Source organism: Zonotrichia albicollis, chromosome 4 (genome assembly GCF_047830755.1).
Source record: "Zonotrichia albicollis isolate bZonAlb1 chromosome 4, bZonAlb1.hap1, whole genome shotgun sequence".
NCBI lineage: Eukaryota > Metazoa > Chordata > Aves > Passeriformes > Passerellidae > Zonotrichia > Zonotrichia albicollis.
Genome location: NC_133822.1, coordinates 66,958,118 through 66,985,230, shown reverse-complemented (window position 1 = coordinate 66,985,230; position 27,113 = coordinate 66,958,118). Strand labels below are relative to the sequence as shown.

Sequence of the window (27,113 nt, the reverse complement as noted above, 5' to 3'; positions counted from 1 at the left end):
TTGCATTTTCACAGTGAGAGATTTAACTCTACAAGCATTCTGGCTGTTTTTCATAAAAAAGAGTGGATTTTTTTTTATATTTTCCACTCACTTCTGATATAAAAAAATAGCTGCTAGTCATGTTCATGTATGCAGAAGCCAGACAGAGTTGTCAGGCAGTGGTAGCTTTAATGTTTTAATAAAAATTAACAGTTTTCAGGGTGAAAAATTAATTTAAATCCATGCTGCTCATAATGCAAGAGGTAAATGAACCTAGCATGCTGATTCAGTATAAATCTAAGCAGTACCCTCTGTTTTCCAAAAAATAATCACAGTCCTATCAAAAGAGAGATCATGAACCCAACTCAGTGTAGGAAGAATGCGAGAGTAATAATTTATCCTAAGATTCTGGGAGAAGAGGTGTGAATTTGGTCTGGTTGAGATTAAGATTTTTAATGTAAGAGCCCAGATGATGTTGCTCTTTTTATTAGTAGCTGGAAAGGTGTTGATAACACACCAGCATTTTGGCTGCTGCTGAGCAGTGCTGGCACAGCATCAGCACTGTCTCACCAGCATTGCCCCCTTTCACCATCAGGCTGGGGTTGGAGAAGTTGGTGGATGAGGTAGTCAGGACAGCTGCCTCTAACTCACCAAAAGTGATATTCCATACAATATGCCATTTCTCTGTAGCAGAGGACATGGTTCACTTGTTGGGGTCATTCTGCATGAATTACTTTTACCACTATAGCAGAGACCTTGGCAGTACCCTTGAGCTTTTTCTGTGGTCTAAACTATGTGTATATTTTTGTGTCTTGATCTTCTGCTATGGTGTTTCTTTTTTTTATGGAGTGGGGATGTTGTGCCTCTTAATGAATGTGTGAAAACAGGAAACATTTACAATTAAAATGAAATTGAAAATTTAAATTGTTAAAGAACCTTCCCAGCGAGACCATTCTCGAGCCTCTCTGGCAGTCACAGTCCCCAGGCCAGAGGCTTTCACTGCTGGGCCTGCAGCCCCTTGGCAGCAGCTCCAGGGCCCGAGGGGAGCCCCCCTGGCTCCCTGCACCCCCCACTCCAGCCAGGCAGACCAGGTTCCCTCACCACTTTGGCCCCTGGGTTCCCATTGCAGAGTCTCAGGTGTCTCATTCCATAAAGCCATTTATTCACAGGGCAGAGACACAGAAACAGCTGCTGCTGCTGCTGCTCAGGAGGGACCCCAACAAAGGAACCCCATGGCTTTTACACCCTCACAGTCTGTCTGCAGGTCTTGCTCTTCCTCCTAAGGCCCTGCCCCTGCATTTCTCCTTGTCCAACCAGCTCACTGACTGTCATTCTCTTTTAGCTCTTCTGTTACCCAAAAGATCAGCAACTCCGAGCTCCAGCTGTGTGTCCCAGTGTCCACCTGGTTGATGTCACCAGTTTTCATGACCTTTGTTATCTCAAAGTTTCACAGTTCACAGTCTCAGACTCCCACCCAAGCCCAATCTGCATCTCCATCTGCAGCTTTCAAGCCCAACTACCTGGACCAGATATATTCCTCAATGTGCAAGAGATTTCTTGCACTTGAAAAAACTTAGACTCTCTGCTAAAAGTTATTTTCTACAGCAATTCCTGGAAAGCATCATAAGCACAGCAGAAGTGTGGCTGTCGCTTGCTTGGAATCACTTAACTGTTTGAGAAACAAAATTTGCAACTAACATGGTTTTTGTCATAGTAATATATTTATATTGTTTTAACTTACATGACACATCCAAATGAAAAGAAATACATGCTGTTCTTTTTCCAGGTAAAAAACATATGAGGTAGTTCAGAGAAAAGCTCTTGGTTCCTCTGAGAAATATTTTTTGATGACCTGTAATGAAGCAGAAACACTGTCAGACATACAGACAGTCATTGGTTAGAACTACCAGGAGTACCTAGAAGCTCAGTGAGAGTTAGGATTGCTATGTAACAGAAGTAACATGGAAGGATGTCCAGAGAAACACTACTTTATTTAAAAGACATTTTTGGTTTTCCAGACTTTGCCTTCAATAGTAGAAGCAATTATATTTTAATTAATTTGCACAGATTGTCATGACTCCTGTGACAGAGATAGGAAAAGAAGACAGATCTTACAATTTGTTTTACTTCAGCTAGCAGATTTTACATTAGCAAATATATATATATATTTCCTTTTTTCCCTCTGGGATTTCTTTGCTGCATATGTCTCCCATGTATGCTATTATTGGAACTTCACTGAAAGTCATTCATAGAAATGTGCAAAGAATGTCTTCCAGCCTGGTAAACACTTGTTTTATGTAAACCAATCTCGGTTGACTTTTGAAGTACTGCCCCAGGGAGCTTAGCTGTAGTTCTTGACATCTTGGGGGAGGCAAGAGGAGAATTATTTGCTTTCTCATATTTAAAAATTAGATTCTTAATATTTTTCTCTAGCAGTTCTTGTAATGTCTAATTTTGATGTTCTTGATATTTTTTTCCCATGGCTTAATTGTACTACTAATTATCTTGTTGATTTATTCACCATATGAGTCAAGAAATAATGTAATTTCTCATTCAGTAGCAGAAACTTTGAAGTAGGAAATATTTTCACCTACTATCATAAACTACACAGCTAACAAAGTTTGTTTACATATAAAAATTCTTTTAGTTTATTTACATATAAAAGGATAGTTAGTAAGATGAGGTCTAATGTTTCTTTTCTTTCAAGATTTTTCATTAATTTATTTTTAATTTATTTTAAATATTCTTCCTACAGAAAGAGTGAAAAGAACAGTGTTCCAGAGTCTCTGGAACTGCATTTTTTACAGGGGACTCTCATTATTTGAGTATCAAAAGTTTCTTTAGGAAGTTTGTATTGCAGCTTGCTAACAAGTGTTGAAGGTAAAATATCTAAGATAAATGAAGGTAGAATATATAAGACAAATGAAGCAATACTTTTTAATGGTATCAGTGAAAAAGGAAGAAATATGTTCACCTGTGCTCCATATCAAGGCAATAAATCACTTAGCTTTCATAGCAGAATCTTTCACCATTTTAAATGGTAACACATAAGAAATATATCTTGCACAGATTGGAAGGACAGAATTTTTTGAGTTGTTTGCTTTCATACTGCTGAACTCCCTGAAATGAAGATCCTATCATTGAAACAGATTCTGCTGTTAGAGAGAATGGTTGAATAAAAGCCACAATTCTTTAAAATAATGTCTGCTTTAGAAGCAATATTTGACCTTGTTATGTGCCATGTGACATTTTCTGAGATTCCATTGGCCTAGGGAGCTTATTACTTGTGCAGCTTGATGACTAAGGCATCACATTTAAATTCATATTAAACACATCTCTCAGATGTGTTTCATATCTCAGAAAAAACAGCATTAAAAGGTCTGTTCATTCATTGGTAATTGAACATCAATGAAAATGTTCTCAGGAAGGATTTTTTCCTCTATTTCCTCCTTTATCTGTGTAGGATCAAATAATTTTTTTGAGATATTTTACTTTTATGAAGCATTTTAAAAACCCCAAATATTCCTCTTCTTTTAGAAGACAACCTCTCATTTAATCTCTCTATGTTGAGGAAGAATAATACAGAAATAAAAGCAAAACGTAAAAGAAAAAAAGGTAGCTGCAGCTGAAGAAACCAGTGAAATATCATCTCTTGCCTTCCATGTCCACGACCAAATTTCTGTTAGATGCAGCTCCATGCAATAACTACTGCACAGATTTTTTCCCTTCTATACTGTGCCATTTTTAAAAATTATTATTATTTTTACAATTACAGCTTTGAAAGCACCTTTTCTCTTATCCTTTGAGTATGATTTTCTACTTTCATGGGAAGAGCATCCTTGGAGGCAGAACATGAAATTGTCTCCTACCATCTGTTGGAGGCAGACACTGTAACTGGGAGATCTGAACAGGTAGAATACAGGGAGGTTTCACTAGGTTTATGCAAGTGGCCTCCCAGAAAAGTATTCCTAGATATTGTCCAATATTACCCAAACATTAGTTTAACAACCCTTCCAGATGCTTTATCCAGAAGTTTGATTTTTTTTAAAAAAAGAGATGTCAGACTTTTATGACTGGTATACTCTTTAGAGGGAAAATTCCAGAGTATTTGCAAAATTTCATAAAGAGCTGTCCTTGATGCAACTAAAACTGGTGTATGGAAATTGACCTCTATTCACACTGACTCAAAAATAAACACAGATTTTGATGCTTCAGTAAGTAGTGGCCTGTTTGCTTTCACAGCACCTAAAACTGGTAGTTCCAAAGTAGATACCTGTATCTGATGGAAGCTTTGTGTTCTCTTTTTTCTAAATCTAAAATAAAGGACTCTTAATTTTTTCCTAGAGTCCTGTGGCTGCTCTGGGTCACTCTAAAACTGGACAATAACATCGTTGCTGTGAATTCAATAAAATATTCTTCATGTATAAGTTGTTTTAATAGAACATGATCCAACACATCTGAATATTTTTTTATAGTAAGGAATGGTGCACACACATCCATATAAATTATACAGAAATTATCTCTAAAAGTTATTCTTTGCTAGAAACAAAAACAGGAGTATGACTTACTGAAGGAAAGCAGAAATATAAGTGACAGATTGGAGCATTTCTTTAGAATTCAGATAAATATTGACTGTGTATCTGTGCTTCTGTGAAATCTGACAGAACATCCTTTTTTATACAACCTTTTGTCTTTAAACAACTAGTCCAAAGATGCTGAACATTCTAATATTAAAAGAGCATTTATATTAGGTGGATGATTCTCTTATATCTACTGTGATATGTAAGAAGGAGCTTCATTCTTTATTTGTCACTTATGTATTTTTTAATTACATTTTTGGCTTCGGCTTTTTTTGGTATTGAAATTTCCATAATTTTTATAATGCCACAAGAGAAGTAAAAGATGTGATGCATGCTCATTCCAGAAAAGCAATTTACCAATTTACCTAATTTTTTGTGTTTTTCTGTCTTTCTAAAGAAGAATAAATTAAAGAAATATTTTTGCAATAATAATTTTGATACTACTAATAGCAATTTGGACAATCTTTTACACAGAAAATTTGGCTACTGCTGTTGCTACTGCCAGTTCTGCTGATGCTTTACTCTTAACTCTAAAAGTGCAGAATGAAAAAGCTTGTAGAGGATCACAACGGATTTAACTAAATGCCTTGTGTTTTCTTTTGCTGTTAAACTCACTGTATTGGGATGACATGGCAAGGGAAGCCACTGAAGGAAAGGCTTCTGTGAGAGGAAGCCTAGGTCTGCCTGATGTTGAACACAGCTGGTTCCAGCCAGCTCTGAAAGACCCCAAAACTGGACCAAACTCAGCCCATGATCCAAGCTGATGCTCATCTGTGATAACTTAATTAAGAAAGGGTGAAAAAATGTTGTGCAGCAGTTGTGTGAGAGAGAAAAAATAAGGGAACATCCCTCCAGACAGCAAGGCAAATGAAGAAGGAGGGAGAGGAGGTGCTTCAAGTACCAGAGCAGAGATTCTCCTGCTACCTGTGGAGAAGACCAGGCCATGGAGGAACACAGCAGCAGCTCTCCTGTCAGGAGCTGTAGTCTTGTTGCGAACCCACACCATTCCTGAAGAACAGCACACCATGGAAAGGACCTTTCTGGAGCAGCTCATGAAGCTGGTGGGAAGGATCCACACTGAAGAAATTAATGAAAGGCTCTATCCCATTGTTGAGGAACCCACACTGGATTAGAAGAGCATAATGAGGAAGGAGTAACAGAGTCAAAAGATTATGAACTGACTAGAACCCCCATTATCTGCCTGCCTGTGCCACTTAGGGGGAGGACTTAAAAGAGTCTTAAAAGAGCCAATGCAGTTGAGTCTGAGCAGAAAAGCAAGCTGAGAGTAGGTGTTTTAATTTTGTTTTAATTTCTTATTATTCTACCCTATTTTTAATTTATGGTAAATTAAATACATTTCCCCAAGTCTAGTCTGTTTTGCCTGAGTCAGTAATTTGTGAGTGATCTCTCTGTCCTTATCTCAACCCGTGACCCTTTTCTAATTTTTCCCCTCCTGTCCTGCTGATAAAGGGGAGTGAGAGAATGGATGATTTGGCAACTGGCAGTCAGCAAGGTTAACCCACCACACTGATTCATATTCCTTCTTTAGTTATGGAAGGCTGATTTTGATTAAACCAATTTTTTATGATTTTTGAGTAAGGCTGAAACAGTGTCTGTTTATGATCTATTTTGCTGTAATAAAGAGAAGTTCATAGGGAAAGGTAATGAATGTTAAAGACAGGCATGTGAAAATTATTTCTGTATAAGCATATCTTCCCCTATACTGCTTACATTTGGCAGGATTTTATGTTCTTTTGAAAATATTGGCTGATGAAAATTCTATTCAATTAATATACTAAAGCTTATATTAAACAGATTTAACATTTGATTTTTTTTGCAAGTTATTAAATTCTTAATATATGATAGCATCTTAAAACACTGATATTTGGAAAAAAATCTGTTTCAACAGTAAATAACTGGGGAGGCTCTGAATGCAATTACACAATTTCTCCTACTACCACACAAATTAACTGCCAAAACAAAAGGATTTTGTACTCATATGAATTATCAAAGATCTGTGGCTGGTGACAAGGTTCCAAGGGCTTACAGTTTGGTTTAGGCCTTGATTTTTCCACACATTTTTACACATGCACAGATTATTTCTCCAAAATTTTAGGACAGATTTTTCAGTCACACTTGAGCAGCACTGGAGAACTGACAGCATCATGAGGCAAAGTGAGTACCAATCACACACACACATTCATGGATCAGGAAGCATTGCCAACCTCTGCAGGGCTGGGCCATCTTGCACAAGGTTAAATTTGTATCATAGTCTTCCATCCTAGCATTCAGTATAAAACATGCCAGGATTAAATGTAAAATATAAAAATAATGAAGTGAGTCAGAGATGCCTGAGATTTGACAAGCATGACCAAATCATCTTAACAAATCTTTTTAAGACTCCCCATTCTCTATCACTACCATCAATGTCATACTGCATCCTCAAGGATGTACCTTCAGTTAAGGTCAATAATGGGAATGTAATACTGAATTCTATTTGACTGTGACATTTGGGAGCAGGTCATGTGCTCTGGGTTTCTCCATAATGCACATATCTGTCATTGGTAGATGGGAACATTTCTCATACAGGAAAGGAGAAAAAATTGTCCGTCCCTTCCTCTCTCTCTCTTTCTCTCTCTTTCTTCACAGTAAGGCATTCCAGTTTTTAGGTTTTCTAATTCTTGAGAAACAGCTCTGAAATCCAGCTTGAGTATTCACAGTTTGAAACAGCACTTTTTTATATATTACAAAATATATTTTTATTTTGTATATTTATTGAAATATTACAAAAACCAGCATGTATTTTCAACTTCCCTCAGGTATTCTTGGCATTATATGTTTATTAAAAATTATATAATATACATGATTGATTCATAACATGAATACTGGCATAATCAAATGTTAAATAAAATGCATGATTGCCATAATTTTGTTTGTTTCTAATGAGTCTTCCAAAAGATGGTCTACGGACAGTCTGTAGCACAGCTGTGTTTGATTGAATTAGGTTGGTTTGAATTCTAGCACTGTTTCCAGCTTAGTGGGTTTATGGTATTCAGGGCTGTGTGCTGCCTCCTGTGGATTGCCATCACTAGGGCCATTCCTGTCATGGGTTACATCAACGCATATGTCAATAGTCTTGTAGCCTGCTTCAAATTATTTGACTGCTCTTCCCCTCTGGATACATAAGAAAGCAGATCTAATCACAGGGCATCGAGCACTGGAACATTTAAGACTGAATGAATGAACTTGATAAAGTGAATTGCAGTGACTGAAAGGATTCCCAAAATTAAACTAATGAGGGTGCAATTACTATCACACCAATCCCAAAGGAAGCATCACATTATTTTTGCCTTGTGTTTTCACCTGCTATGCAAAAATAGATTGGTTTACTGTTTCTTTGTTATCACAATCATTCAAATAAATATAATCATAAAATGAGGATAACTATTCCTCAAGATTTCAAAGATTCAAAACAGATTTGCTAATATATATCATGCAGAAAATGTCAACAAGCTTTCAAATATTCATGGAACTTAGACAAATTACATTAGATAACTATATTTTTGTTATAAACTGCAATAAAACTCTCAAACCTGAATACTGACCCATAATGCTATTTCATCACATGTTGGTGACTACAGTACTTCGTGCAGGTTGCTGGTAGTTTCAGGACACTTTATTCTTAATCTCTGAAGACAATACTTGGACGTTATATGATGAAGAACAAGTCAGTTTTATATTTACAAAAACTCAGATAATTGTTGAAGCCTGAGAGTAGGAAGAAAATCACTGACATTGACTTGGATTTTCCTCTCAGATCCAGTGCTTCCAATTGCATAAGACTTTGTTAAGTGATGAAAATGAGTGATAGCAGAGTTTATGTCATAAAATATTATTTAATTTTCAGAAGCATTTGCCTTTAAAGGAAAACTCAATTTGAAGTGTAAGTAGATGAAATGGGGAAAAAAAATCTTAGCAGACATATCAAGAAAATAAAATGTTTTGAAAAACAAAAATTGCTAAAAACCCAACAGCACCTTATGGCCTTACTGAAACTTATCACAGCTGAAACTCTAAACCAGCCTTTCAGTTCCTGGGACGTGTATTCTTATATCCTGTAATGTCAAAGAAAATATTCAAGGCAATGACTTCTCTTGTTCTTGAACATAACAAAGTTAAGCCACTGGTTATTGCAGCAGCTTGTGTCAGAGACAGATTTCAGGACTAGGTGAATCTTTTTGAGGACTTTTCCCTGGTAGTTTCACCCCTTGTCAGTCACTGTGGTTCCAGGTTAAATGCCTTGGCTGGAGCAGTGCTACACAGGTTGTTGCCATTCCCTGCAATTGTAGTTAAACTAAAGTATATTTGAGAAACTTTGGCTCCCCTTTGGAACATTTTTTTATGGAGCACAGTGAAGGGGTAAGGGCAGATGACCTAAGAACACAGGACTGATATATGCCTTCTGAAATACTCCCACAGTAACAGGCAGTCTCATCCTGCCAGACTGGCTTGGTAAGCACAACTGTATTTCATGAAGTTGTGGGATGCTTTGTAGCATTCCTGCTGTGTGGTTTTGTTTTGTTTCTATTTACTAACCATCTCTCCAGGTCTTACCCTGTGTCTGGGAAAAAAGTATTGCAAGTGTCAATACAGTGTGTGTTTCAATGCAAGTGACCCAGGTCTCTGATCCCTGATCCAGACAGGAAACGAATGCATCTCACAAAAGGATGGAGCTCCGCAGCTCTACACACTACAAACCACTTTAAAAATAGTGATCCGGAGCTGCTGGCAGGTTTTTGTCATCTAGAAGCGGGGAAGGCTTAATTATCATCCACCTAATCCCATATGGAGGCATAGTTTAATAGACCGTAATTTGTGCACTTTACAGTAGCTGCCCAGCTTGCCTCAGTTGCTCACTATCTCTACAAAGTAGCCTGCACAAAGCCATCCCCTTACAATAAAACCCGATGCCAGCAGAAAGAGAATGAAGAATGGGTTCAGGTGGAAAGGTCTAATCAGGAATGTACTGTCAAGTCCTTTCAGTTTTATTCCTCCAAAGGAATTTAGGCGTTTCAAGTTGACTCTCTCTCCAGTATTCATTGCCCCTTTACGAGCATCTGGAGAGGAGAATTGACAGTTATGTCATGCCACATACTGTGTATTTGGAGGACAATTTGCAGATGGAGCAATAAACTGCAAAAGAAGGAGCTTTATGGGGACAGAATGTATATACATGCACAACACATGTGGTTCAACAAATGTTCATTTGTGTTTTTACAGTTATGTGCCTGGATATAGTGAGTTGTTTGTTTTCTTTGCTACTAATCAATATAGGGGAGGAAATAAGATTTGGTAAATATAAACAAAGACTTATTTTTCTTGATAAAATATGTATATTTGAAGATTATTTTGTTTCATAAAGACATTAAAGTATTAATTAGTTCCCAACTTCGGTGATTTATCTCTGTGTGGTTTTGGTTTGTGCCTCTCAGTGGAAATGATATAACTGTAAAGGTATATTAAGCTACTGAAAATGAGATGAATGTAAGATTCAGCTAAGTCAAGTATTTAGTGTCAAGATCTGGATAAAAATGAAGGTAGATACATCTGAGTAACTTAAAACTATTTGAATTAGCATGTCTTTTCCCTCTTATTCCCATGTTCTACTCCTTTGCTTGCCCTTGTTTCACTGCCTGCTGCTTGCCCTCTCAGTAAATTTGAGTCCTAGCCTAGAAGACATTGGAGCTGATTATGAAAGATGAAGAAAAGGGAATTTAAGTTTAAAAGCAATAAAATGGTATGAGAAAAAAGAAATTGAAATAAAAAAACCAAGATGTTTTGCAGTGTAGTGCTACTCAGGGAAAAATTCTAACAGAATTAAACAGCCACAGTACAACAGGGGCTTGGTTTATTGAAGGCTTTAAAAGATCCTTTAGGGTCTTGAGTGTGCAGTAAATGGGCCCCATGTCCCTCTCAGGAAAATCAACAGGAGTTTTGATGTTGATATTTGTGCAAGTAGGACTGATCCAAAGAGCACATGAAGGGGAAAGCTCTGCTATCCCTTTTAGCACTGGTTTTGAGTTAGTATTTCTAAGTCACCATTCAGAAATTAGAGCATGCATGTAAATCATGGGCTCATTGGATTCTACCTGAAATATGGCAGCTATGGAGAGCAAATGAATTTTTCATATTTATCATATCCAAATGAAAGCTACTATCAGAAAACTTTATGTTATTTTACTGGGGCCTATCACAAAAAACGAGCAATTTCTTGGTGGCAAAATGTATGTCTGTAACTCACATATATGGATTGATATAACAAAGAGATACATTCTTCGCAGGTTTTGGAACGTTATTAAAACAACAAATCAGCAAAAATGAAGACTAGTTCTAAAAATGGATAAAAAAGGATAATGGTCCTACAATAGAGAATGTGAACAATGTGTTTGGAAACTTTTATTACAAGACATTTTTGTGCAGACACCAAGCTTGAGCTTGTGTTGTGATAAGGTTTTAAGGGCAGTGTCACAGATGTTTTTTCTCCTAATCTGAATGAGAAGGCTTCTTGCAACACTTTTGCCCCTAATGCTGTTTGTAATAGGAATTATATAAATAACATATGCTATAAAATTCATTAAAGCATGTATACTAATAAATTTATTGAGATTTTTTAGCAAAAAAAATTTTGAAAAAATCTATTTCACTTTATAGGCCCTGAGATAGTCTCTTGAGATGAGCAGTTGTATCTTATTTTCATTTTTATCCAAGGGGCATTTTTCTGAATGAGAAACATCTATGTCTCAGCTACATAGATTTAAAGGGTTATGTCTTTCTTTCCACAAGAGACCTGCAAAACTTTGAACTGCACAGTGACAGAAATTGAGATGATCTATAGAGTCCAATTCTAAAGCTATATATCATGGTGACAGAGGCTTCTGGTCAATAAGATCATGTGAACTTGTTTCCATTTCTAACCTGCATGTACTTATGTCATGTGTTCCACACAAGTCCTTTGTCCTGCTTTATGGACTTCCAAAATTAACTTACAGACAAGATTAAAAATAAAAGCTCATATTCTGTGGAATTTTCACCACACATGCTGGGAAAAATTGCCAGTCAAATAGAAGCATGGATCATTTCTCATGGTTACAAGGAATGGATGAGATTAATGAGAAATGTGACATAGGGATGCAGACCATAGACTTATGGTATAATATATTTGTTGTGATTTCTGTAAGAGTTTTGAAATTTTGTAGCCCCAAAATAAATGTTCCCAATTTAAGGACATCACATATAAAAATCTTTACTTGAGCCTATTCATTTCAGAGTAATAATACAATTAACATCTACAAGTCTAATGACTGAGATCAATGATGCAGATCACAGAAAATATTTACAAAAAATCCCCAGACTCAATGTCTTGATGCTGTTGCTTAAACAAGCTTCTTTTGTCTTTTTCTATATAATATTGAAGATAATGGTTCTGCACTGGAAAGGGAAGTATTCCAATAGTTGATTTTGATATCAAGTGCCAAAGGTGACATTTTATGAACTGAATAGGTTAAAAGACACTACTTTATTTGGATTAAGATTATATTTTCTGAAATACATGAACACTCAGTGATTCCTTCTTACTCTATATAATATTTATGAAATAACCACTGCTACATTAAATTTGTGTCTGAATTATTATATTTATAGACTTACAGACATATATAAGTGTAAAATTTCTCAGTCTTCATTTTTTTAATCTTTCTTCACATGAAAGTCAGAAAGTAAAATCCATTCTGTTCTTTCACCAGCTTGCAAGCTTTTAAAAGCCTAAAATGTTGTAGTTGATGAGTGTTTTTTCCTCAGATAGGAATGCAGGTAGTAACACTGGCTCATGAATGAACAGATCACTCTGTAAATATGCATCTTCTCTCTCCATGATCTCAGACAGTGGGCACAACAGGGATTCTTGCTGGAAAACAGCAAGGACCAGACGGTGTTGTAAATGCTCTCATCTAATTCTACCTCTCAGCCACTTAGTAACCTATTGTTAGTGATCAGACTCAGCAGTTCAGCATCCAGCAGCCCCCAGGGAAAAGTTCTTATGAAGTTACCAGTGGCTGATGGGTAAATGATATGAAATCACCAGGGTCCTATTAATCTCAAGTGTCTTCAAAAGAAGAATGATGGAGTTGTAGACCTGGATTTTCCTTTTCACCCCATGAAGACAGCCATCTAATAAAAGTAAATGGTTCTCATGAAATGCTAAAATAAAAGTAGTTGTCAAATACCCTTATAACATGTTGTTTATAAAACTGATTAAAGATTTTTGTCATCATTCTGTTTTGTAAGATGGCCTGCTGTAGCAATTATCATTTAAAATATCTGAGGCACTGCCTGTTGGTCTCCTCATGCCAGAGGTATTTTTCATTTCTCAAGGACATCCTGAGGGCTCAATTCCCAACATGTGAAAAAAGGTCATTTACAGAGAATTGTTGCTGCTACTAAATAGCAGGCCCATTAATACTTCCTGCTGTTTGTCAGATTGGACATTTTTGCCCCATGATTTATCTCAAAGTATCATTAAACTAAAATTATCAGCATAAAAAAGAAAGATGAAGTAAGAAATGTAGAAAACCTTTTACACTATTTCCTCTTATTCTGGGCACTGCTTATTACTTAGCTCACTAATGAGAAATTGTTTTTCCTGGTGGAAAAAATAATCTCAGAAAGAGTAGATAAAAGGGGTCTAGTTCCATTAAGTTATTTTCTATGAGCGTCAAATAATAATTCTGAAATTATCTGTTGACAATGACACTTGAATTGTGGAAAGGATGAGAAGTGTGGTTTTAATATTTATTTTCTATTCAACCATATGTAGCTATAATATTTAAGCAATAATTCAATGAGAAACTACCTCTAAAATCTGAGTATAATTCTGCCTTTTGGATTATTATAAATGACTTTATAAAATGAAAAATATTTGGAATCTGGCCCTAAGTTCCTAAGAAATCTCTTTCTCCTTTAGTATGCTTTCTATGGCAGTAATGAAAATTGTTACAGGTAAAGGCAGTTAAAGCAGTAGCTCATCATACATTGCTCTCAAATTTATACACACAAAGCTTTTTTCTTTTATTTTCCCATTTTTAAGTTATTTTCACAATACTACCATTTATTACATAATATAAAGAATATTGACTTCTGACTGGATATTTTATACAAGTTTTGCACTTAGGAGTTTCAGATCATTGTGCAATGAAGGTCTTATGCAGACTTGTATGTCTCATTGAAAATGATTTCTGAATTAAATGAACCCAAATTTTTGAAACTGATGAAAAGTCTTCAAAACCTCTTTGACTGGGGTTATGGATCCCTAGGCAATATTCCCATTGAAAACAGCATAGCAGAGAATTACTGATTTCAGTTTTAAACCAGATAATGATAAAGAGTTAAAACAGGAAACCAAAGTGGAGTGTTAGACTCTTAAGATTCTTGTAGGGCATGAGTTAGGTGCCTCACACTGGGTCTAACTCTCATCCTCTGTCTTGGGGTCACCCTCCTGATGCAGGGTGTAAAGTTGTAGTAAATTGTGTAAGAGGTGAGCACACAGAGCCCTCTGCTAAGGGCAAAAGCCACTGTCTGTTCTAGCAGGAGGAGTTACAGATCTGCCTCTGACATGCAGCCAAAGGAGACATATTTCCCTTAACCCAGTGATCAGTAAATTCACATGGTAAATTGTTTGTAATGTTTAGTAAATTCACATCTGATCTGTATAGCTCATGTTCTGTGGAAATTTCCTATTTATTAGAGGTAAGCTGGTGCTTTCAGCTCCTCTGCACATCCCTTGGCATAGGACTTTACAAATCTGGAAAATGATAGAAGAATAAATAGAGTCTTCTGACTTGTTAGCATGCATTTAGAGGCTGAGAAACAATCAAGGTTCTAGGCTTTACTCTTTATTTTCTTTAAAATCCAATTATTTAAAATCCAGTTAATGTTTACTGTAAAACATAAATAGAATTAGAACTGAGATTTCATTCATCTCCCTGTTGAATCAAGTATCGGGTTTACGCCTGCATGATTTCTTTTGATTTTTCTGACTGCTCTGAAACTGTTCAACTCCTTGAATTTCTCATGCTTAGTTCATTAATTTTTGGGTATGTATTCTTATCTGTGCAACCTCTCAGGCCTCAAACATTATACTACTATTTGTATTTCCACAGAATGTGGGACTTGCATTGAGAATGAGGAGCTGTTATGCAAGGCTCAATACAGCCACATGCTACAGTGTTTTATCCACAGAAATTACAAAATTTATTAATATATTACTTCTATTTGCTACTTCACAGTATATGCAACTATGATCAAGCTATTTGAAATATGTGAAGTGTTGGTGTTGACTGAATTCCTTACTAGAAAGTAAGCACTTGCACTGGCAAAAAGCCAGATAAGAGACTGATAGCAGGGTTTGGCATACAGTACAGAGTAACAATAATTTGCATGTTAGTAATTGGAAATATATTCTCATGCATGACATTTACCTTACCTGATATGTCATTGATGTATATGTAAACCTTAACTTCCATATGTACCCATTCTATATCTGTAAAATTGAAATAACACACATTATTCTCATAAGGCAGCAATGAAATAAAGTCACTTATAACCAGAGAAAAATTATCTTTATATGTGGCAAAAGAATTAATATTATTAATTATTTTATTAATTAATAAATTCTTTAACAATTAATATTAATTGTTAAAGAATTAAACGTATTAAGAATTGTCTCTTCAAATCTGGTTTTGAATATAGATATCCAAATCTCAATGAGAGAGGGAGCGGCAGTGAACACAAATAGATAGAAACTGCATACCTACTATTTAATGGACATTGTCCATTACACACACTGACAGCAGCAGCAAATGCAATCATCAAGTTACAGGTTACATCATAATTCACAACTGGGAAAATTTTCTTTCTGATTTATTTTTCTTTTAAAGAATTTTTATGTCAAAATGCTGTCTTTAAATAATCAAACTCATGAAAGGAAGGAAGCAAAACAACAGGACAGATAGATATTTTTCCTAAACCTGTGCAATTTTAGCAAAAATTGTTTTTCATTCTGTCAAAGCCTATCTTGTGTCTGAGTATCACTCTAAAATCTGACTTGTATGTCCAACTGTTTTTCCATGAAGTCTCATTATAATGACAAGTATTTAATGATAACAGAGCTCAACTCTATGACATTAATAAATAGCTAAATAGGAATGAAATTATTCCAGTCTAGTTCAAGCATATACAGTTGTTCTAGTCTGTACCTTTTTTTTCACTCATGAGATTCCACTGGCAATAATTTGTAAAGAGGAGTTTTGAGAGGGTATACCTATTCACAAAAAAACAGGAGGATAAAGGGTGAATTTTTGCGTGCAGTGGGAGACAAAAATAGGTAAGATAAGTATGTCGATTAATATCTTGCATTCACCCATTCCATTTAAAACAAATGCAATAAAACAACCACCCCTCACAAAACACAACTTCCTATGCTTTTTATTGGAATTAGAGCACTCTAGGTTAAAACTATTACAGTAGTATTTAAGACTAGAATAAAAACTGTGGACTTGATTCATGCTGAAGTGGATTTATGCAGGTCCCTTGTGACATATAAAGTTCATTGTTTTAAATTTCACTACTGAATATCCTGCAGTACATTTGACTAATCTTGTGTAGGTATGTCAGAGAAGTACTTTTAAACCTTATTGTTGTCATCATTACAGAATATTTGCCAAGAGACCTCTGGCTTAGGAGGACTATGAATGGAGTGAGGCTGCTCATAAGAATGTTACAGCAAATCATCACATGCTGCACAGAACTCCCATCTTTCCTTCCTCCCTTCTTTCCTTTCTCCTCTTTTGTAAAATTCCCTTCTTTCCTTCCAGCGAAAGAAATCTCTGCAAAGCTATTGAGGGTAATGATGGACAGATTCCTCTACCCTGTATTAAGGGACAAGCAGATAGTCAAGTTCATACACAGGTACACATTTGCTCCTGTGATGCCGCATGCATGTTCTATCGATGACATATCTTATCTATCTGCCTTCCTAACATTGTATTTGAGTGATCAATGTATGTTGGGAAGACAGCCCTTCTTGACAAAAATAATTTAAAAAAATTGCTAAATCTTCAGGTACAGGCAGTGCACGAGAACAAAGCTAAAGAAAACAGCTGCGCTATTACCTAACTATGACTTTAATTAATTTTTATGTTCCAAGATTTTTATTTTTCATATGATGGTTGCAGATTTTTTTAGTCAAAGTGTGAAAACAGTAAAAAAACCTTCAGCTTTTTTCTCAAGCAGTTTATCTATTACACTAAAAACAAAAAGGAACATAATATACATTTATGTATGATCCTATAGCTAATTCAGTTAACTATTTAACAATCCAACAGTCCAAAAAGCCAATAATACTTTTAAGGCCTTGTATGTGAACAGGCTAGGATCTACCCTTTTTACCTGGCCTTACTCTCATCCTTTCAGTATGTCTTTGGGATCTGTGGTCAGGACTTCATTATGCCTCATGAGCTGGAAAGGTTTTAATGGGTTTGGAACATCAAAAGTCTCTCCAGGAGGGACAGGTAATTTATGAACTGCATGTGAGATTTGTGTGCAAAGCTGGGGTGCATCTTTCCTCTTCAGTTGGATATGCTAGTATTAATTTTAAAATATTTCTTTACCTCTGGCTAATGCTTCCTGGCTGATCCTAGGTGAGGGATGAGCATAACCCTCACCATTTCCCCATGCTCAGATATGAGAACACTCTGGGTTTGCCAGACCCTTCCCATGGAGGAGCTGGCACAGTCCAGGCTTGGGCAGGGGATGCAAGAGACACTTGGACCTGAGATAGGATCTGAAACCAGCCCAGCCCAGCTGTGGCCAAGGTGAGCCCAAGCCAGCCCTGAGACTGGTGCTCTGAGCTCAGGGAACAGCCTAAAGCCTTTTATTAGAAATGGCAAAAAAAGTAGAATTTATTGTGCTACAATTCTCACCACAGATAAAACTGTTATTTGGCTTTGGGTTCTGGAGGGTCTTTTTTGTTTTTTTACTCATCTGTTTTTATATCAAATATTTGAAAAGTCACATCTTAGACTCTTGTAAAAAGTCCTATTAGAAAAAAAGCACTCATCAACATGATAGTTGGTATTTAAATATATTTTAATGATGAGTTTCCTGGAATAGATGAACACATACTACTAAGTTGTTTTTCACATGGGCTTAATTCAGTAAATTAACTGGTGATCTGTTAGCCACATTCCACAGTAGTGAAAGACCAACATCCTTTGAAATTAATTGCATCCCACTTTGCTAAAGAGCATTAGCATACTTTTTTTCCTAAAAGTACTAAGTGCATTGTGTACTCATACATATATATATGGTAAAAGCTTTTTTCTTACCATTTTCTTGCATGCTGTTGAATATCACGAATCTAAAAGTGTGATTTACTGTGTAGACAGATCTCTGCTTTTATGTGAATGCATAATATTTATTTTTAATGCTAATGCATCCTCTCTGAAAACATTACCAGTCTGTAATGCCATCTTTCTTTTGGTTTAAAGCTGAGCATGCTTGCCTGAGCTTAGAGGAAAAAGCTTTAGTATTCTTTTTTTCATTATTGTTGTTTTGTATTAAAAGGATAAAATATGAAATTCACAAAATGCTTTATAAAACTTTTAGATAGTGCATTCATAAATTAATCTGTAAAAGGTGTGACTTTTCTCATTGTGACCAAAATTATTACAGGAATATGATATCCAACTGAATGAACTCACATACAATGAAAAAGAAAAGCTGTATGTTTTATCTGTACACTTCTGAATGATCATTGGATGTTTGGGTTTTGTTTTTAAACACCAAGCAGTACTAAACTGAAATTTAAAAAATGTGTTAAATAATTGCCTATAGTCAGATGTGAAGGATATGCAAGTAATAATGGATGTCAAATTCTTTTCTTTTCTTTCTTTTTCTTTCTTTCTTTCTTTCTTTCTTTCTTTCTTTCTTTCTTTCTTTCTTTCTTTCTTTCTTTCTTTCTTTCTTTCTTTCTTTCTTTCTTTCTTTCTTCCTTTCTTCCTTTCTTCCTTTCTTCCTTTCTTCCTTTCTTCCTTTCTTCCTTCCTTTCTTCCTTTCTTCCTTTCTTCCTTTCTTCCTTTCTTCCTTTCTTCCTTTCTTTCTTTCTTCCTTTCTTCCTTCCTTTCTTCCTTCCTTCCTTTCTTCCTTCCTTCCTTCCTTCCTTTCTTCCTTTCTTTCTTTCTTTCTTTTTCTTTCTTTCTTTCTTTCTTTCTTTCTTTCTTTCTTTCTTTCTTTCTTTCTTTCTTTCTTTCTTTCTTTCTTTCTTTCTTTCTTTCTTTCTTCTTTCTTTCTTTCTTTCTTTCTTTCTTTCTTTCTTTCTTTCTTTCTTTCTTTCTTTCTTTCTTTCTTTCTTTCTTTCTTTCTTTCTTCCTTTCTTTCTTCCTTTCTTTCTTCCTTTCTTTCTTCCTTTCTTTCTTCCTTTCTTCCTTTCTTCCTTTCTTCCTTTCTTCCTTTCTTTCTTTCTTTCTTTCTTCCTTTCTTTCTTTCTTCCTTTCTTTCTTCCTTTCTTTCTTCCTTTCTTTCTTCCTTTCTTTCTTCCTTTCTTTCTTCCTTTCTTCCTTTCTTCCTTTCTTTCTTTCTTCCTTTCTTTCTTCCTTTCTTCCTTCCTTTCTTCCTTTCTTCCTTTCTTCCTTCCTTCCTTTCTTCCTTCCTTTCTTCCTTTCTTCCTTTCTTCCTTTCTTCCTTTCTTTCTTCCTTTCTTTCTTCCTTCCTTTCTTCCTTCCTTCCTTCCTTCCTTTCTTCCTTTCTTTCTTCCTTTCTTTCTTTTTCTTTCTTTCTTTCTTTCTTTCTTTCTTTCTTTCTTTCTTTCTTTCTTTCTTTCTTTCTTTCTTTCTTTCTTTCTTTCTTCCTTTCTTTCTTCCTTTCTTTCTTCCTTTCTTTCTTCCTTTCTTCCTTTCTTCCTTTCTTTCTTTCTTCCTTTCTTTCTTTCTTCCTTTCTTTCTTCCTTCCTTTCTTCCTTCCTTTCTTCCTTTCTTTCTTTCTTTCTTTCTTTCTTTCTTTCTTTCTTTCTTTCTTTCTTTCTTTCTTTCTTTCTTTCTTTCTTTCTCTCTCTCTCTCTCTCTCTCTCTCTCTCTTTTTCTCTCTTTCTCTCTTTCTCTCTTTCTCTCTTTCTCTCTTTCTCTCTTTCTTTCTCTCTTTCTCTCTTTCTTTCTTTCTCTCTTTCTCTCTCTCTCTCTCTCTCACTTTCTCTCTCTCTTTCTTTCTTTCTCTCTTTCTTTCTCTTTCTTTCTCTTTCTTTCTCTCTTTCTCTCTTTCTCTCTCTCTTTCTCTCTTTCTCTCTTTCTCTCTTTCTCTCTTTCTCTCTCTCTTTCTCTCTTTCTCTCTTTCTCTCTTTCCGTGATAATTCTGTAGACCATACAAAGACTATGATGAGTTTAACAGGCATTAGTTAATTTCTGGAATGTACCTTATTAGGATAACAGAACTCAGACTGGATAGTTGACACATCTGAAAATGGATTAGAGTTGATATTTTGTGTGGGCAGGCACTGCACAAATGACAGAAAACTGAATGATTTGGTCACTTCGCTTAAATATCTTTCTCTGCTTGCAAACTTTGTGTAGGTATGCTTATTGTTTGTGTGTTTATGGTTGGCCAAGATTCCTGTCATTGTAATCAACAGGAAAGGATAGGGGGTAGAAGTAAGAAAAGTATACAATGCTTTTCAGATCTTTCCTTTGCCTTAAGATGTAGCTCAGAATAATTTACTTTCCTGGGTATTCCAAGATACATATCTGATCATAGGACTGTATGAGGTAATTCATTCTATTGTGGGTTAGGTGTACAAAATGGATAAAGGAGTAAAATTATGTGGGATGAGAATTACTGTCAGGGAACCTCTTTCTTCAAAGTCACCAGATCTAAAAAATTTAATCCGGTACTCTGTTATTCCAGTGTGTACTGGAATAACAAGGATGTTTCAACATCTCTACCATAGAAAGAAATTGTTTATACCCTGGATATGAACAGTTCTTTCTTCAAAATTCACATTTAAAGACTGAGAATTTGTGCTTAGAATTTGTAGAATTATATATATATATATAAATACTAGTTAGCTGTGAAAATTACTTGCCTGTTGTTTGTTACATGCATTTTGTTAGTATTTTTCTGAAAACTAATTGAGTAAGAAAGTGCAAGAAAGAGGTAAGAGTAGCTAAAGAAAAGTTTGGGATTTTTTTCAATAGATATATGCTTATAAACATCTAGATGCAGCATTAATAAAATTGTGAGACTTCTGATTCAGAAACCAAAGCATAAGCAAATGTGCAACGAGAAACATCATTATATTATCCCTGGTTCCACTGTTAAAAGTCACAATTTAGGGTCTTGTAATTTTATTACTTACTATTGTATAACCTTTACAAATATATTCAGCATGAAAACCTTGCCTATACATAATGAGTGTAGTCTTTTTCTTTCATGTTTTTCACACTGAAGAGGAAAACTGTATTCATTATGAATATTCCTGATTCCTGGAAAACACAGTGTTAGAAATCTACAGCACTTTTTACTCCCATTGTTCTACAGGAATACATAAAAAAATAATTGTGTGGCTTTCTGTACGTATCAGCCCAAACCAGCATAATGCAGGGACTCTCCACAATGCACTTCTTGCTGTACAAACTCTTTGAAGTCATGAGTAAATTTTCGCATGATGAGTAATGATGCTGAGGAAATTCTAAAGAAAGATAATTGAAATTTTCAAGTGAGTTACCACATGGAAAAAAACAACCAACCAACCAACTCACAAAGAAACCCTGACAACAACAAAACAAAATCACTTTGAAATCTTATGTCGTTGATTTTCTTTGTATCAAAATATCAGGGTAAATAGAATTATATATATTTATTTATATATACACAAGAAAGATCAGAGGTATGACATGTAGAAGGTACTTTGTCTTTTCTCTTCTAGAAATCAGAAGTGTAAGTTTGTTTCTGTTCCCTTTTCATCAAAGTATTTAAGACTTTCATTTTAGAATTCTGTAGGGTGTCTTCAAAGAAATGGATTTATAATTTTCCAGCTAAGCATGTGCTTGTATTGTTGGTTTGATTACAGACAAAATTTCCATCAATTTACCAGATTAAGATTTTGAAAAACAAAATATTAACATATAATCTTTATTATAAAAGTGAATGAAAGCAAGAAATATCTTAATAATTGTGTTTGTGTGTGCATGTGCTTTCTTTGCCAAACAATCTTTCTGTCTGTTCTATATTAAATGTTTCTTAGGTGTTAGAAAATATTGTGGTCTGACTACAATCTTCTGAAGATGAGGAATAAGAAGGAAAATTAGAGTGGGATGAAAGGGTGATAAAATTTCTGTGGTGAAAGTGAATATAGAGAAGCTATAGGCAGTAGCAAAAGAGCACTAATAACCAGCAGTGGGAAATGAGGCATTCTATATGAATAAAGTAATTTTCTTTTACCTTAAAATACTTTTTTCTCAGCTTTAGTAACCATAATAATGATTCTCTTCCCTGTGTGTGAATGAACACAGAACTTTTACAGGGATAGTCACATGGCTTTGTGACGATGTCCTGCAGCTTCACTGCTCCTCTATTGAACTCTGGGGACCTTTATTCAGATGAGACTGAGGGGATGTAAAGGACAACATTAAGAATGTACGCTCAACTAGAGAAAATAAGTCCTTATGTTATTTGCATATTTTTGTGGATTCAAAATAAAATAAAAAAGGAGAAAAATTGTTTTAAAAATATTTATTGAATTTTTGACATTTTCCTCTCTGCTTTTTCGTGGATTGACTATGTTATTCATATTTTTATTCTGGAAGTGTTTGCTTTTAAATCAGTTACAAAAAAGAGAGTTTCAGGAGACTGCAGCTATGTCAGAACAAGAAGATTATGTAAAAGAACTAGCATTTGGTTTTGGAACAGTTGTGGATCACAAAGGATGCTGCACTGTTCTCATAAATTTGTCTTTCCTAACTATCAGGGAGACTGGCTATATGAACTTGCTGTTCAAAATTGGAATTTTCAAAATAAATTTGTTTCAAAAGTCTATATAGATAGTAAAATAGTGTCTTCTTAACCAAGTAGATGTGAACATTTCATATCCTGAGGAAAAAACCCAAACAACCAGTCATGAGAGGTGTAGATCTTTAGTCCCATCCACAAGGCCTCTCATACTCCCTGTGAGGCCTGCAAATAACACAGCAACGTTTTTTCTTTTTTTCTCCCCTCTTAGGTTCTGTACCTGGTTATATTGCTTGGGTGCTACACACTGTGCTAACAGCTGAACAGTTGCCATGACTTCTGGATAATCCTCAAGATCTTAGTGTTCACAAGCCCAAGTGAAAGTGAATGAAGATCTCCAAATTTAACTGGTGATTAAGAAGTGCTAAGTATTTAATTATCATGGAAATTATTATTTTTATGCTCCAAACTATCTAGTCTAATTTTGGAATGCTTCTCTGGCTGAATACATGCAAGTGACATGGCACAAAATCTCTTCCCCTTCTAATATTATACCCAGGTAAAAGCTCTTTAAAGTGCCATGTTCAGAATGACAGGAAAAAGTATTTTCTCTCCAGAGGTTTCACTTAATTTATTATATTGTTCTCTATGAAAAATTTCATAAAATAGACAACCATCTTAAGGTACCCATACAAATTCAATATTAAGCTAGAGCTACACTAGGGAAAAGCTTTTAAGATGGATTTTTTAACAGGGATTTCTTATAGAACTGTGTCTTGTGATTGCATTCCCAGCCCTTCATTATGCTGAGATTAATGAATTTGCAGTATGGTAAATTTTGATAGAACAACAGCTTCCCTAGAATAAAAGTAATAAAGCACATCCCTGGCTTCCATTCCAGGTACTTTTTCATTATTAGGTAGCAGAGTGGAAGCAGTTCCTCAGAAACACAGGAGATGCTCAGTTCTATCTGAAGTCAAAACTGGAGAGCCTCAGAAAATGCTAATGCATTTCAGAGATTATTGTTTCTTGGCTGTGCTCCCTGAACATGGTGACAGCTATAGTGCTGATGCTTCCCATTCTCAAAAGTCTGTCAAACCCAATTAAAAACTGAATTCTGGTAATCCTTGTCCTTTTCAGTGGCAGCTTGCTGAAGAGATATTTATCTTACTTTCTACTTGCTCCAAATAATCCTTCTGTGTTTATATTCTCTTCCTCTTCCCATATGTAGACATGGAAGTACATGAACAAAGAAGACTACCTGCTTGCACAGCCATATGTGCCAATATTTCACTATGCTTACTTTTTAATGTAAAGTTAAAAAAATAAAACTTGTGATCATTTATTTTCCCTTTCTGTCCTCCTTCTCAAGATTTCTTGTTTTTAAAATTCTTTCTGGCAATGCATTCATCTGTATGAGGCTTTTTAAAATAAGATATTTAATTTATGAGTCTATGTTATGATGTTATTTTCCGACTGTTATGATGTTCTTTTCTGAGTTTTCCAATTTCAGAAATTGGCTCCTCTATGGGGTAATTTGGAACACCACAGATAAACTCTTCTCTGTATTGCCTTCTGGAGAAGACTACAGAAGGAGAGTAGGAATCTTGGTCAATCATACTGAGCCTCAGATTAGTTACCTTTTTGAATGGGATCATTGTCTTAATTTTGCTGGAATCAGTAGAATTTAGTCGTTTCAAACTACATGGAAGAATTAAAACCTCATTAAGGAAATCTGTTGAGTTCCTTATACTTCAGTGGAATGTAAATTCCTAGCTGAAAACCATAATTTTACATTTATTTCAACAAGATCTGCAAAACATAAGATCTTGAGAAAAGATTGTTAAAGCATTCTTTGCTGTGACCATGAAGAATGCTTCTGAGTTCTTTGGCTTCTAGTACAAATCTAATGTGTAGAATTACTTTTAAAATTACTAAATATTGCTTATATAGTGTCACCAAAGGGAAAAATACCAAATACCTTCAATTGGGCTTTTTTTTTTTTAATTATTGCTTTTGAAGAAGTTCTTGGAAGGAAAATACAGCGAAAGATAGAAAATACAAAGAAATTACTTTTAGCTCAAGAGGTTACTCTACCATGAATAATTTGAAGCTGTGAAGGTGGTGGATATAAAATGTATGCATATACACAAGAATTTAAAGTCTTTACTTGCAAAATGAGCTGCAACGTGGAAGCTGAAGGAATATTTGAATGAGTAATGGCAGTTAGAAGTGTCTGAATTTTGCTATAAATTTAACACTAATGTTTATGGTGTGAAATGTTTCTAGAGAGACATTTAATAGATCTAGTCCGTTGCCTTGAAATTCAGCACTTCAGTAGAAAACACTTATACCAAAGTTACGGTATTGCATAATTTGAGATAAGATAACCAAGTTCAGTTTCAGAAAAAATGAGTATTCAGAGTGGAAACTGTAGGAATGTAGGACCAGATTCTCTGTGTTAATGTGGCTTGCCTGCAATTCTGTGTGTTTTGTGGGTAACACAGTGAATGTTAACAGTGGTAACTCATGAGTATATGCATATTCCACACTTAGCTTATGCTTGTTATCAGCCTACATTTTAAGCACCCTGCAAGAATTTGTCTAGAAATGTAGAAAACACAATTGAAATAGCTAATGGCAGAGTTAGAATGTAGATTTGTTTAAAACTGTTTATCACTTAGTAGCTTGTGAAGATGGCTTTTTATTAGTCTGTTATAAAAACTTAAGAAGACAGCCAAGATCTTATCAGGAAGGGAAAAAATGAGTTACAATTAATCCAGCACAGTTCTTCTTTCTATACCAATTTTACTCACACATATAAAGTTGGCAGGCAAAATCTGGAGTTTTATTCCAAACAAACTTTGGGATACCATAATTTACTTGCTAATGATTGCAGCTAAGATGGGAAAGAAATTATCTGGAAAATAGAAAAAATCACTGGCAAAAAATTTGTGAAATAGTATGGTGTTCTTGGTGAATGTTATGCCTCAGTCTTCTTGGCAGTTTTAGGGGAAGGTTGATTGATTTATTCAGGGCTCTACACAGAAGAAACAACAAAATTCTCAAGAGGTTCAAAAACACACTTCTACTTGCAAACTTTAGAACATTATGGTAGGTTAGGCACTAGGCAAATTTTAAAACAACACTCAGAAAAAATAAGGCATTTCGCAAAATTTAAGTTACCAAATTTATACTTCGCCAACTTTAACTTTTCCAAAGAACAATGCACTTACTAAGACATTGACTGTAACTTTTTAGCCTTGCTTAGAATATGTTTTGAGAGCAAGTTAAGAGAAGAAACAGAGAGGAAAAGGATACAGAAAGGTAGTCACCACCCATGATCTAGGAATGAGATTTAAGTGTTGCAATTTAATGCCTGTTTGTCAAAGCGATTGTTGCAATCTTGTTCCATCAGGGGTGAAAAAAGCCCATGAAACATAGAGTTCAATAGTTGGAGATCAAGATCTTGTTCCCAGAGAGAATATTTAAGTTACACCTGAGAAATGCTCCCTTAAGAAGCCTTTTGATCTCCACTGTTAAGCAGATATACAAGTCTAAGGTGAATGAGAGGAATTCCATCAAATTTATCACTAACATCAAAAGTCTATCACAGCGCAGCCTATTTCATATATGTATGATTTGATTTGATTATGTCATGGTTTGAGTCTGGCACAGAGCCAGTGCCCCCCCATGAAAATGCCTCACCCTGGTGTCTGCTGTGAGATGTGACCAGGAATAAGCAAAACAGGCTCCAACTTAAACATAAAAGACACTTTATTACTTAAACTACAGGAAAAATAGGGAAAGACCATAAGGAAAAAGAAGAAAAGAATTGAAAACCTTACAAAAAAACCACTTTCCTCCTCCCCACTCCCTGACTTTCTCAATCCAATACATTCTCCCAAAACACCCGGTACGACACTTTAGTATACTCAAACATCAGTTCATGAAGAGGAAAGGAGTCCTTCTCGTTCCATAGGCTTCTCCTGGAAACACACTGAAACCTCGGATGCTTCCTTGTCACTTCGGCACCGCCCGGAAAAAAAAGTCCTTTTGCCGCTTGTGACATGTTCCTTCCATGCCCAGTGCTCTCACCACTGACGGCATGGACCAGAGCTGCTTTTAGGGTTGTCTTTCAAGGATGCCTTGTCTCACTCCAAAAAGGCACAGTCTCTACTTTTGGGACATCTGTCCCCCCCATATTTTTCCAACCCCCTGGGGCCGGGGGGTCCTCACGAATGAACCCTCCTGGTTTTGAGGCACTGCCTCCCCCTAAATGCAGTCTGTGTCACAGGAACAACTGAGTCCATAGCCACAAGAAAAGTCCAGCCAAAAGGCCACTCCAAATCATCTCTCCCCATCCAATCATCTCCACATCTCATCTCTTATCTCCCTTCTTATTCAGCTTCGAGGAGGATTAGCATTTTTGCAAGGCCCCAATCATGCAAGAAAGGGTTAAAAGTTTTCAGTCTCTGCCGTCGGTCCCGGAGCGACTCCCACGCA

General features: G+C 35.6%; 1 protein-coding gene across 1 annotated transcript in view; it reads left to right on the top strand.

The window, feature by feature from the left end:
• The window catches only part of TAFA5 (TAFA chemokine like family member 5), a 505,223-nt gene extending 482,285 nt beyond the window's left edge, over window positions 1-22,938 (top strand). Inside the window, exon 5 of the mRNA XM_074540010.1 lies at window positions 22,879-22,938. Within this exon, the coding sequence (XP_074396111.1) occupies window positions 22,879-22,923 (45 nt within the window). The 3' untranslated portion in view covers window positions 22,924-22,938. The remainder of the gene's footprint in view (window positions 1-22,878) is intronic.
• Window positions 22,939-27,113: the final 4,175 nt, after the last annotated feature.